The sequence below is a fragment of the Struthio camelus genome, chromosome 2 (assembly GCF_040807025.1).
Source record: "Struthio camelus isolate bStrCam1 chromosome 2, bStrCam1.hap1, whole genome shotgun sequence".
Lineage (NCBI taxonomy): Eukaryota > Metazoa > Chordata > Aves > Struthioniformes > Struthionidae > Struthio > Struthio camelus.
The window spans coordinates 158,004,092-158,018,257 of NC_090943.1; the positions used below are offsets into that span (position 1 = coordinate 158,004,092).

General features: G+C 41.3%; 1 protein-coding gene across 5 annotated transcripts in view; it reads right to left on the bottom strand.

Annotated features, from left to right (window-relative positions):
- Positions 1-394: 394 nt before the first annotated feature.
- SAMD12 (sterile alpha motif domain containing 12) overlaps positions 395-14,166 on the bottom strand; it is a 182,455-nt gene continuing 168,683 nt past the window's right edge. For all 5 annotated transcript variants that reach the window (XR_011139306.1, XR_011139305.1, XM_068933160.1 and 2 more), the window contains one exon: positions 395-9,951. Coding sequence is in view for 3 of the 5 variants with exons in the window: in XM_068933160.1 (XP_068789261.1) it covers positions 9,929-9,951 (23 nt within the window). In the remaining 2 variants the exon portion in view is untranslated. The remainder of the gene's footprint in view (positions 9,952-14,166) is intronic.

Here is a 14,166-nt window from a genome sequence, read left to right on the forward strand (position 1 = left end):
CGAGAATGTGCTGGGGATGTCAAGGGGGAGACAGTTGCTTGCAAAAACGTGCACTGAGTTTTCTTCTTAGACAAATTTACCCCCTACCGTATGCCCAGTTCAGGCCGGCACTTGCCATGGCCCTAGCAACATGGCCATGCAAGCTGCTCACCCGACTGGTGGCTGGTCCCACATACCATGCAGGTATGCGCGTGTGTTTATGTGATCCAAATGAAAAAAATCCATGTTTGAAACTGATTTTTGTCAGGGGCATATTATTTTTCCATTTTCTTTCAATCAGGTTAAGCTGATAGTTTTCATCAATGCAGTTCTGTTCTCCTCATTTTTTTCCACATGTTCATGCAATGGATCAAGGCCCATCCTTGTTTAAATCAGACAAAATACTTTTACTGTATAATAAAAATTCCATGTTTTAATACATCGCCATGCACAAATGAAGTCAAACAATGCAGAGTACAAAATTGTCAAATATACAAAATGATAAAGCAGATATCCAAAGCTTCCAGAGATCATGCCCAAAGATACCAAAAACTTGATATTGATTTTTATCTCATTGTTTAAAAGAATTCCTCCCTCCCACCCTGGTTTTATTTTTTGTTGATTTTTGAAAACAGAAGGAATTAAAGAGTAACTATAAAAACTGTAGGGTGCAATCAACAGTGATGGCCACTTAGTACACAGAAAATTAGATTGCATGATAATTTCTGTATTTTGGGAAAAAAGAACTGCTGTGCAGATGAACACCTTGGATGCCTGGGGAAATACAGTGCACATCAAACAAAAAGGCACACTTTTTTGTTACGCCACCTCATTTGGCTCTGTCTTGAAAAAGTTCAGTAACAAATACACTGGGAACAACAGTGAATCACTTTTTAACTATTCGAGTGCTAGCATTTTCCCAGATTTTCAACCAAGTTAACATTAAAAGGAGATTACAGACTTAGATGATTTCCTCAGTAATGCAGACCAGAACTGAACCAAAGGAAGCAATATTAGTCACAATTTCTGAACATACAAGAGACCTTTCTGATCATATCACGTGGCCTTCTGCATACTGCAGGCCAGGGAATCGCTCTCCCTAATTTCTGCATCAGGCTCCTTAACAGTTGTCTTGAATCAGACAACCAGATTTTCCAGGGAACCTAATCCTAATCTACCTTTCTGTTCCTGTAATTCGTGTATATGTACAACTGCTGGTGTCGACAATCTTAAGTGCAGTCTGTAGTCTAATTCTGTGCATGGGCCATTAATTTGGGGCAACCTTTGGAGAGAAGTCAGATGTGGCTTAAATTCCAGCTGTAAATTATCTGCTTTTCTGAAGGTCAGGTTCAATCAAGCTTAAATCTGGCTCCTAAGGATGGAAGAACCCATATTTAGAGGCCTCTTTGCTGGCTTAAGACTGATCATATAGTCAGACGGGTATACTCTCTAATCGTTTCCTTGAAGATGGCTGTATCCATACTTATTTATGAAAAAGCGATAATAACTGTGAGCCAGTTTTTTACTATGGGTCCCTGAAGCTACAGGTCTCTAAAAGATATTGAAGACAAAGCAAAGCAGGTCCAAAATCAACACCATTCCCTGTACTGATAGCGCAGTGGGAGTCGGCTGGGCACGTGGAAGTTGCTGGTACTGGTCTGCCATTTTCAGATTCTGCAATAACTGTGAAAAAGTTAAAGTATGCCAGTTATACACGCCAATTACTTTAGTAGCTTAACGTAGAATAAGGGAATCTTCCCAGATTATGTAATCATCTTTGGGGAAATGCCAGTCATTCACATTCTCAGATCATCACCCCATGCAGTTCACCTTTACTTTGGGAGAAGCCCAAGAGACAGCAGTAACCAAACACTGGGAAGCGGTGCAGCTCCTGACGGCCCTGAGCATGTCTGCGTCATGCCTTCAACAGCCTCTGTCAATCAGGTGCCCTGAAATGCAAAGTCTGAGGATGCAAGATAACTCGCCCTTGTCTCCTGCAACGCGTGCAGCAGAGCCGTCAGCATCTCACGGGACTCAGGTCTTTGCTTGCACCTTAGCTCAGCATGGTCCAGAGCTTTCGTTTATCTTGGCCTGTGGAGTTGAACTTACTGGGAAAAGGATGAGATATATGTCTCACGCTGAGATGTTTCGCATAGTTTTGAAGATAATATACTTCTGTGGTTTCTCCACTGCAGTGGAAGCCTCTTAATCTCTTTTCTACTTTTCTCAGAAGAAAAATACAGAGAAAGAGCCTCTTGCCTACAAGAAATGAAGATGAAGGGGTAAGAGGACTCCAAACATTTCACTATTTGGACTAGTCTTGAGACAAGAACCTGGCTCAGTAGGGAAAACATCTGTCTAGATGCTCTCAAAAAAACAAAACAAACAAACAAATAAATCTCCATAGCATCTGATGGGGCAGATTGATTTTCTCTCTGCACAGTTTTTTATTGCTTACATGCAGTTTTGCTGCAATATTGATCTCTCTGTTTAAGAAAAAAAAAAGGTATGACTTTAATTTGGTGACTTATGATATTAAATAGACGAATTCAAGGCAAGTGCTTAATAGAAGTAATATGATTAGAGATGTAACAATAACTACAGAAGATATTTTTTCTGAAAAAAAGTATTTAGATATATTTGAAATTAAAATCAGAAAGAAGCTTTTCATCTCATGCTCAGACTAAGCCTGGATCTGTTACAATAATGCTTGAAATCCTACTTTTATGGAAGAAGCAGCCATTATACAGTTATCACCAAGATCAGCTGCTTTCTCTGGCCACCCCCATGACCAGAGGCATGCCTTCAAGGCCAGCACTCCTTCATGGCTGCAAAAGGTTTCAGAATAGGGAGGCTACTTGTAAGCTGTCATGAACATAAGCTAGTGACTACACATAATTCATTTGACAGGCATCTGGTATGTACCAATGTTCTTTAAACAATAAATCTCAGCCAGACTCACTTTCTTGGGATTTCACACTGGCTTAGAACAAGAATTCAAGAAAATCTTTATTTTTTTTAGCTATGTTTGTAGCTAGCTCCCTTCTTTTTTCAGCTTTTGGATATTGATTCAGTACCAATTTGCACTAAGTATTGCTTTTATGGTTTCTCTTGCCTGAGTGTACTGTTCACTCTTTAAAACATACATCCTATTTTGTTTTCTGCTTTCCACAGCACAGTGATGAACCATGAAAGGTGGTTCGTTCTTGCCTTGCACCTATCAACCATAGCCTTGTGAAGCCTGCATGAGAAACTGAGCCCTCCTCTGCTTATTTCTGAAGTACAACATTCAAAACGGCCAACTCTAATAGGGCCCAACCTGGCAAAAACTCATGGCTGGGAACAGCGCTTATTGCTCTGGGCAGTCCCACTGAAGTCATTCCCTTCTAGGGCTTTATTAGCCAGCTCCAGTGGGGCTCATCATGCGAGCAGGAACATTTTGCTGTCTTTGAAGCAAGGAGCTTGTGTACCTTGTTCAGCTGCAAAGCAAGAGAACGTAATTCTCAAGCAGCACCGCAGTTTCTCACACACACAGGGAAACACAGGGAAATCCTGTTTCTTGCCTGCAAAATGCTTCCTCCTTAATTAAGAGGCAAATCCAGAGTTCTTATTCCTTGTTCAGACTAAACTCTTATTTGAGCTAATCCTCTGAGTGCATGATTTTGTCCCAAGCTGTTCTGGAAGACAACAGACTTACTCTGTATGTCCAAGGTTTTTTGTTGTCGCTCCTTGTCCAGTTCTGTTCCCTTCAATCACATGCAACTGTGAACAACCCTGCAACTGTGAGCAGACCTACTCAAGTTTGTAGCAAATGCCTGCAGGTACAGTTCTGTTAATATGTGCTCTCCCATTTAAATTAAGACAATTGTGTGTGAAAAAATGGATATAGGTTGGCCTTCCTTCCTGTAATATTGGAAACTTTAAGAGATTTTAATTCCAGAACTTTACTTCTGATGATCTACTCTATTCTCTTGCCCAGCACATACCTAATAATCTCATCCAGTCATTGCTGCAACAAGCCCAAATCTCTGTTCGAGGTAGAGGTTAGCGACTTAGGTTGTCTCCATGGGTAGTCATCCTCCCTGTTGAACATTTGCATGGAATTTCTAGGCTGAAATCTGTTTCCAACCAGCAGAGCTCATCATTCCCTTTTCTTCTAAATAAAAGAGCGACCTGCTTGCAGATACCTCTTCGCTGTGCAGGTAGAAGATTGCAACTACAGACTGAGATCAAGTCACCTCTTCAAATTCTCTGATAAATTAACAGCTTGAGCTTCACTAGTCTGGCACTAGAATATCAACTCTTTTCCTGCCCTTGAATGACCTGGTAGCTCTTGAAAAAATGGCCTCCTCAGTTTCTCAGGATCCTTTCCAAAACATAGGCACCTAATCTGCACACATGGGCACTGTAACAGTGTCACCACTGCTGCATATTAAATCTCTTCCCAATTGCTGCTTCCTGGCCTCCTTGAAGATTACAGCTGGCAAGAGCATCATCGGAGTTGATGACGCATGGCTTATTTATCAGAACCACAGACCTTAGTAGTCACCATATGCTAGACATCTTCCCCAATCCTCTAAGTGCAACTTGTGTTCTTCTCTCTTGGATTTCTGAATTTGTAATACTCTAGCTTAGTGTACAGCTGACCAGCTCTGCATCATTATTTACCAAACACCAATTTTTGTCATCTGTAGACGTTGCCAACAATACGTTTGTATTACCCTGGGAGGAATATTGAAAATAGAACATACCTTGGGAGGAGCTCATTAGAAATATACTCACTGGTGATAATTTCGTAATTACAGCTATTTGTTGTGATATATCATGTAATCAGTTTTAAACTACTTAAGTATGAGCTCTACTGATTTTGCATAGTGCTATTTTCTGCTCTATCTATCAGGATGAAAAGATCAATACAAGACTAAGTACAGTATGTCAGCAGAGTTTCTGCTATCATATCAGATATCAACAAGCCTTTGATATCCAAAAAAATTGATAGCAAGTTTTTTGACATAACATATTTCTATAAAAATCATTTGGAGGGTTCTATCAATTTTTAATTGCTTTAATGATTCTGTCATATCAACCTTTCCACGATTTTGCCTAAGACTGATAGGAAGCTAATGAGCCTACAGTTTTCTGAGTCAGGTCACTCATTCTTTTCAATTTTTGGCTTTTTTTTTCATTTGAAGCTTCTTTTGTGCTTCCCAGTTCTGAGAAATCCTAGGCAAGTTTGCCTACACTCTTGGACTCAAGTTATCTGGCTTTGCAAATGAAAAAAAAATGTTTGGATAGTTGCTGTTTAATATTACCCATAATTACCAATGGACTAGGACGAATTACATTTTAATGTGCAATCTGACTCCCTCATGCTACTGGTTTCAAATACAAAACAAGAATATTTGTTGATTACCCCTCTTTTTCATGCACTATGACTAACTATTGTGTTGTGCCTGTCTAACATCAGATTTAGCTCTGCTAGGACTGCATTTATTAGGATGTATTTAAAAAATTATTAGCCATAACTTACTGGCCACTGAATTTCCATACATTTCTTTGGCTTCCCTCATCAAATGTCTATTTTTCTTAACTGCTGCCTAATTACCTATATGTTATGTTAGTGTTTTTTCCTTTTGTTTTGTTTTGTTTTTTTTTGCATTCCAGCTAGCTTTCCTGAATTGTACTGTAGGAAGTTGCAGGTAATGTCGGCAGTGCTTTTCCTCCATCAAATTTAATTATACCAGAGGACCTCTTCTTTTAAATTAAAATCTTATTGACCACATTCTATATATACTAGGGTCAATTATACCACAGTGTTGTAGCAGGGGCTTTCAAGGAGACTCTGATTGCAAAGACATTATTTGTTAAAAAAGGTCTGAGGTGAAAAATGCAGGATTTTACTTTGCTTGCCTGAGTGCCTGAGATAGTTTTGAATAATTGAGATCTTGTGGCTTCGTGGGGGGGTGGGGGAGCTTAGCTTAGGTGGGGGAAGTTTTAACAAAAAAGTCACCCCAGGACTGGCTCCATGTCTGGCATCAATCCACAAACCTCCAGGGACTTTGATGGATCAGTACCAATTTACATCTGCTGGGGGTCTGGCCTAGGGTTTTCCAAAAATTATGAACTAAACAAAAAAAGAATTTTGTCATTTTTAATGGTTTGGATTTCCTTAATGGCACTGCAGCTGCTTTCAGTCTAGTTGTCAAGTAACAACAATCCAGGAAAGAGGCAGCAAGGACTGAACCCACTGCTGGAGCTCTGCATGCAGACAGACGGGTGAAACCAAAGAGCCAGCAGAGCTTAGCAAACTCCCCTCCAGGAAGGCTTTATTGTCCTTAACAGAATAAATCAAGGGGCTCCAGGCAGAGAAAACCCTACAGATGGGGGGGGGGGGGGGAACAAAAAACCCCAAAGAATAAAATAGTGCAAAGGATGTTTTCAGCTGCCATATATTAGTATATTTTCCGGGGCTAGCAATCCCTTCAGCTCTCTCGTGTTAGACTCCATGCAATTTGGAGCACTTCGGACAGCTGAGTTTGTCCATGTTTCATAGCAGTGCCAGACCGTGCAACCTTTCTCCATACAAAGAAACCAGGCGAGTGGCAGTGGCAGGAGAGGGCCCACTCACAGGAGGGAGGATGCAGGGCTGCACACTGAGAATGGCATCTCGACCGCGACGCTATTTTGCTTTACCTGTATTTCAGAGATGACAACTAGTGTTCAATGTAATGGTAGTACTGGCCTTTGCGAATATATCTACCTCTACAAGGCTGATAATTGCTGTTTTATTAAAATAGCATTAGTCTTCTACTCTTTTGCACAGAACTAATGGCTCTGAGCATATTTAAATTCACTTCCTTTGCTGGAATAACTTATTCATTCCCTTTCATGTTGACTTGGTCTTTGGCACTCTCGACATAAATGATTTATTGACTAGAGATAAAGCATTCTTGCCATAGAACTGTTCTTGCGACCCAGGCAAAAGCGGATGTGTCTGCTATTAATAAGGTGTTCAGCATAAAAAATGCAGTAGACTTGATTGTCTGCACTCAATAGCCTTTCCGAGAACACAGTCCTGCCCCCATTCACAATAACAAAAAAATCTCCCCCGCATGTTTATTTATATTACAAAGTTTTCAGAAGAATATGCTGGAATCCAGATAGTTGCTCAATAGATGGAGAACAATTTCATAAATATCCCTGAGGAAGCACGGCCTACTTTGGGAGAATGACAGTGATTAAAAAAACCAAACACGATGAATAAATACAAGCTGAAAGTACAGTTATTTCAGTATGGCTCCTGCAAACAGGTACACATGTGAGTAGTGTCACTGGGCTCAGTGGAATGATTTTTGCTTATGCTTTAAGTCATTCACATGCGTAGGCTGTCTGGAGGCTGGAGGCCTACAACAGCTTCAAACAAGATTGGTCTGATAGAAACCTACAGCAGAATTCTCACCACACTTGGCTAGACAAGGATCTGGACTTTATTTTCACATTTCTCAGGGCCTATAACACTGCTTTTCTAGATTACCATAGCTAAAATCCTGGGAAGCTTTTAAAACAGACTGTTTTAACAGGAGAAGTTCACACATCTAAATTCATGCCCATATACTAGAAGATGTTCAAAACTAACATTGACACAAAAATGCTTCTAGTGGCTCTTCCACTAACCCAGCGGTTTCTCTTACACCCATTTAGGACAACACTCTCCAATAAACTCTTCTTTTATCATTCAAATTGTTCTAGAATTTTTCATTAGGTAGTAAAATAATAGAATCCCTACCGCAGAAGTATAGCAGTCTCCTTTCTAAAATAATTGTTATCAAACTTTCTGTTAAATTGCTGTACCAATATGACATTGATGTCAGTTGCCATTCTGTTACATTTTTAAAATCTGTAACAGAAAGAACTATAAAATTTACTGAAGCTTAGAATGGAATTCAGCAATGCACATGGCCAGTTCATTTAATAAGTATCAGATTCCAACTTGCAATGCTAAGAAAAGTCCTAAAAAATGCATATGTTGCAGCTTGCAAAGATTCTTATGCTTTAAGGAGATTTTTTTAAACCAGTTAATTTAAAATCAGGGACCAGAATTTTCAGAAATAGAATATACATGCTTGCTGCCTCAAAATGTTTGGGAGCCCCATTTGAAAACCCATGGAAAGACCCAAACTATCAGAACTCACTAGCCACTTCTGAAAATCTTGGCCATCAATAAAAATAATTTGTTTCTGCATTGAACAGCATAGAAGTATCCAACATGCTGAATCTGAGATGAGAGGAGAGCTGCAATGTAAGCCCATACCCAGCTGAAAAAAATAACCCCTAACCATTCCCTAGCAATGAACTGTACAATAGTTTTAAAGCAGTATCCTGCTCTAAAATATTCCTTTGATTTGACATACTTGCACCTTCTCTCCATCACATACCAGCATCTTCACACCAGTATGGTGTCTCACTCACGGTTACACTAACAGCAGCTCTGTAGTACCTGTCCATCTGGTTGGAGAGAATGATGGCGTTTAAATATCCAAAAAGCTACTTTTAATTTTAAAGAGAAAAGGAACAAACAGTTAAGTCCCCTCAGCATGCTGATAACATCAGTTCAATAGAAAGAGTGTGTCAAGAAGGTCCTGATATGAGGGACAGACACTAGTTCCACTAAGTCTCCATGGATAAAACGGTACCACAGCCAGCTGTGATACAGCCAGTGATGAGGCCAGCCAGAGACTGAACAAAAAACAACGGTCAGGTTGAATGCAACAGTCTTGAGCCTGCTACAGTATATTGAAAGGCTTATTAGAACCATTTGCTTATTCCTAGTTCCTACCAAAATGCTGTTTTTGGGTAGAAAGTGGAAAAAAGTTAATGAAGTCTGCCCTCTCCAGAGAGATAGTCTTGCCCCTTAGAAGTATACAGTCATACACTTTACCCGATTCAGAGAGTTCTGATTTGGACTACAATTCCCCAATCCTGGCCAAAACATAAATAGTAACCAGCATAAAAAACCTGAATTCTTCCAGTTTATTCTGTTTTTTTTCTGCAGACCAAACCCAGGGTCAAATACATTATCTGAGGCTCTCTCCCTTTCTTCTCCCTCATTGAGTAAGAAAACTGCATTGGCACCCTGGAAATGAGAACCTTTGATTTTTGGCGGATGAGAGGGTGAGCAGTGTCCTACAGCTCATTCAGCTTACCTTGTTCTTGGCTACCTCTGTGACAGCTGTTCTGTAAGTCTCAATAAAGTAAGTCACACTTTGCCACGTGCAAATCTATCTACACAATCTACTGCGAATTAGTGAACGTATGCAAGGAGTGGACTTCAGTTTGGATGCAGTTTCAGCACAAATACTGAAACATATCCTCTATATTAAAAAAAAGTTTTATCAATATATGGACTGTGCTAGTTCTTCTGTGCAGAAAGCACATATGAAGTGCTGATATTATTCAACAGAATACCATTAGACTGCAAAACTAACATATACAAGACATGTTTACATTCCTATCAGGCGTGTAACATATTGTGAACATATCCACTGAGATTGGAGAATTGCTGTAAGTTTTTCCTAAAACATCATGCCATCTGCATACATAATAAAAGAATCCAGTAGTTGCCATGCTAAAACAGGACTTCTAGTGAAGGGCACAGACAGTCCCCTAAAGGGAACTCAAAGTTATGCACAGTGATGAAAACCGGAAGAAATTTTCCAGCTAAAGGTCTGTCAATGACCATTTCAGACAAACTTGCACTGGATATTATGCACCACATTTTTAATCCACTGCAAACCAGGTCTTCCCAGGATGCATCATCTTGAGCAGGATGATTTTACTTCAACCCTCCATGGTCACCTTCTGGCAGTGCCATTTATTATGGTTTTTCTCATGAAGAAAAGTTCACTTTCATATAAAGTGGCAGGACAGCAGCTTTAGAGGCTGGAAACGTTTATGGAGAACTCTCTGCTGGGGCTGCAAGAAACAAAACACAACACCAAAACCATACAGTAAGTATAAAACAGAGCAGAAGAATTACAATATAGTTCAACTAAAATAAAAAAGTCAGGTTTGTGCTGAGTAAATGTACTCCTACTGTAAAAGACAAACTACTCCTAGAAATATATCTTGTGACCTAGGTACTTTAATCAGCTTTAGTCATCAATCAAAAAATTTAGCACTTAATCAATTCCTTAGATAAATAGAAAGTGCAGACTGGCAGTGATTTATATAATTTAACAAATCCTACTTGAATTTATTGCCTGTCCTTAAACCAGTGCTTACTCTTCCTGTAGTCTGAGTACCAGAAAGCAGGCTCTTCTCTTTGGTTGGGCTTGCATGCACTGCTGCAAGACTCATCCAAATCCCAAAGTAGGGACTGATATTCCCTTCCATTTCTGCTGGCCAACACAGCAAGAGTTGGCCCATGTGGAGCAGGAGACGTCAATGCAGCTCACCCATTTCCTTCCCTGCTTCAGACATCATAACATATCTAGGGGGTTTCCCTATCCCTGTCAAAAGCAGTAAAGTACTCTCATTTTTTGTTGCACTGATACTGCTATTCCTTGCCTGAAAGCTCTTGCATAGCTGTAAGGTGCTCACATCGTAGAGGAGGTTTCAAGTAGTTTCTCCTCTCCTCTACCAGAACTCTTATTGGAGGTGCGTAGTCAAAGGACAAGAGGTAACGGATACAAGTTGCAACATGGGATATTCCAGTTAAATACAAGGAAAAAATTAGTCCTAGGGAGGTAGTCTCCTACCTCGAGACCTGGTACCTGCAGAGGGTGTACAATCTCCATCTATGGAGATACTCACAACTCCATGAAGCAAGGCCCTGAACAACATACCTTGGCCCTGCTTTGAGAAGAATTGAGCTAAATGATCTCCATGGGGGGCCCTCCCAACCTAAATTAGTTTATGATGATATGATTTCTGATAGGGATTTGTTCTGCCTTTCTGAACAAGGGATGAGCGCCTGTGCAAGACTACTCACATGGCAACGGATTCATTCATTTATTCAGTGTTTAGCCACTAAACCTCTTACAAACCACTCTTTGCTGGCTTACACTAGTCCCCGGAGACAGGGAGCCACGCAAAGAGAAAAGTTCACTGTGCTGTTTCAAAAGGCTGCGTTTGGACACAGCTTTGTTTTCTCCCAGAACCCTCAACATCACCAGTTTTACTAGACCGTATCTGTTTTACAGTCGTTGTGTATTGCCATACCATGGCAAGTGAAGGACCCCCCCATCTCTGACGGGCAGAGCTGGGGCAGAAGTCACTGAGGTGTGTTTGGCACCCTTTCCAGCTATGTCCTTCCTTTCGCATGAACAGACGTGTGTACATGCAAAAAGAGTTGGACCTTTGGTTTCTTTGGGCAAAAGTACAAATGGTGACGCTAATGGCATTCGGAGGCTGCCAAGGCTTGCAGTGGCTTTGTGCTTTTCACCCCTCCAAAAATCACACCTGGTGAGCTCCTCTCTGGAGGTGCTCCACCAGCCTGTCAGTCTGCCCATATTTGCCTCTCGCAGTCCCAGTCCCTTGCACCTATGTCAGTGCAGGTCTAACCGGGCAGGGAGACAATGGGATGTTAAACCAGCAGGTTCTGGAAAAGTGCTGAGTGAGATTAAAAAAAAAAAAAAGCTTTGCCTTGAGCACTTTATTCCTCAGTCTAAATATGGCCTATGAAACACAGGAACAACGAATGTCAGTCTCCCTAGTTATTTCCTTCCCTATGTGGGCACATTCATCTGATTACAGTGCTACTTTTCATTTTTGTTTTTGCAAGTGCATCGCTTTCATTCTGGAGGTCTCTAGTGTGATGATCCCATTACCGTCTACAATCGTATGCTACATGATATACCCATGTCAATAGTGTCTTGAGAAAACTGCACATTTGGGACCCAGGAAATGTTTTTTCTCTTGAAAGAACTGACAGGAAGTTTGTGAGCCAGGCCCCTGCATCTGGCCCAGACAGACAACTGATCATATACCCTGGGCCAGAAAAGAAACCAGAGGTTTCTTTTCACAAAGACAGATACAAAGACAAAGGGAAAATTCAAGGAGGGGGAAGGTTTTAACTTGGGGGAGAGGCACACTGGTACCTAGCCTCCTAATTCAAGGTGAACTGGAGGTTGTCTCACATCTTTGCAGCGGCGATGGGCCTGTCTCGCAAAGGAGTAGAGCTTTTTTTTTCAGATTAAATAGCCCATCTGCCGCAAGGAAAGGGTAATCTGAAAAGCTCTCGCAAGCAATGTAAAATATCTTGTGTAGCTGCAGAGTTGCAAGACTAAAATTAAATGGGTAAATTGGCTAATGATATTAGAATAGGCCTCAAGATTACACTTGTGCTGCAACTCACCAGCCATGCTCCTTGCCTAAACCGTTGCCTTGGCTTCTTGCTTTGGTTTGAAGCGAGCCAGCTGGCCTTTCGGACGGAGAAACTCAGGAACAAGGAGAGATGGAGATCAATTCAAACCCGAGCCTGGTCCACCCGCCGCAATGTCAGTGCAACCATTTCTGCCACGCAGGCAACCTAACGGAGCCAGGCTGGAGGCAACCAGTGACATCAACCAAGGAGAAAAAATAATTCTGATAAGCTCCGAATTTAGAGCCAGCAAACTGAGGATTTACTTGCAATGTAACACATTTCTGCTCTCATCACCTTGTCTCTTGAGGCCAGGATTTTAGAAGCACTTACTCTTCCTGGCTACCTACAGTTTTGGTGCCCAGCTGGAGACTCTTCTAAGGACCCTCGTTTTCTAATAATATGTACCTAACACTTTTCTGAAAATGCAGTCTTTTAAAAGGTATCACAAATGAGCTGTTGCTTTTGAAAATACTGCCTTAGATTGTAAGCTTTTTGGAACAAAGACTGCTTTTTGCAAGGGGTTTGTCTGCTTACCAGCACAACAGCACACAGATCTAATCTCAGCTGACATTTCAGAGAGCTGCTGTAGAAAGACACCAATCGTTTCAAAGCCAAAGACACACTCTGTTTTTGAGTACCAATAGTGTGTGATTTTTTTTCCTAACTGAGAAAGGGACATATTTTTCATTTACTTTAGAAACACGTTAACTGAGCTCAACCTAGTTATATTATCTATTTGTCGAATTTCCATAGTTGTGGGATCCTGACAAAGAAAACATGATTTTCTTACTTTTGCTAGGACTAACCACCAGATCTAACTTCATACTATATTTCTAAGGTCAAGAGATTTCAAACAGGGGATTGTTATGACAATGTCTATTTCCAACCTCCACATACCAACTCTTCCACTGAGCCTGGTGAGAAACTGCATTCAGCTATATTTACTAGCATTTTTCCTGTGACAGCAAGGCCACAGGTATCTCTCTCTATGCCTCTCATGTCACTTGAGGCATTCCAGTATTCTGCAGCTTATTAGACCTGTTGCATCCTGCTGCTTAATAATTAGGCATATTGCTAGCTCTGGAGAATCTCATTTGACGATAAAAGGAAATGGTTGCCAGACAATTTGTAGATTCACCCTTTTCTTTATTATCTGCTGAATTATAATCACTGAGGTGTGAAAGCATGACGTGTCTCTGTGAGGCCTTATGGAAGTTAATTTAAAAACAAAATATCTGTTCTGGGGAGCTGTGGATCCTGGTCAATCATGGTGACCAAAGGAGGAAAGAGGGTTTCCACAGGTCCCCGCTGTGATGATTCGCCCCGGCGGGGTCAGACTACCCTGATGCCATGCCTGTGCTTGGTTCGCCCTATCATAAAATCACCTGACTGCTCTTCTGGGTGCAGCCGGAGGAATCTGCATCTCATCTCCCCCAGGTAAACGTGGCTGTTGCTGCACATCCTTATTACCTTAGAGGCCACTGATAAGCAGAGTCAACACCGCTAGAGATCAAAGGTTGCCTCCAACTGTTTGCACAGTTGTAGCTCACTGGAGCCGGGCCAGAAGAGATGGCAGAGCAGCACCAGCCAGGGAGCTCAGTCTCCACTGCAGCCCCCTCCGCTCGGCACAAGTCAGCCAGCAGGGCCACATGGACACAACTCGCTGCCTTCACACAAGTGTCACAGCCCCGCAGCCTCTATTAAAATGATGCTAAGCAGTGACACATTAATCAATGGATTGAATGCAACACCTAGCAGCCAGGAGAGCTAACAGTCATGGACGATTTTTGATAAGACGCCCAATTTTGTTTGAATTCCAAACT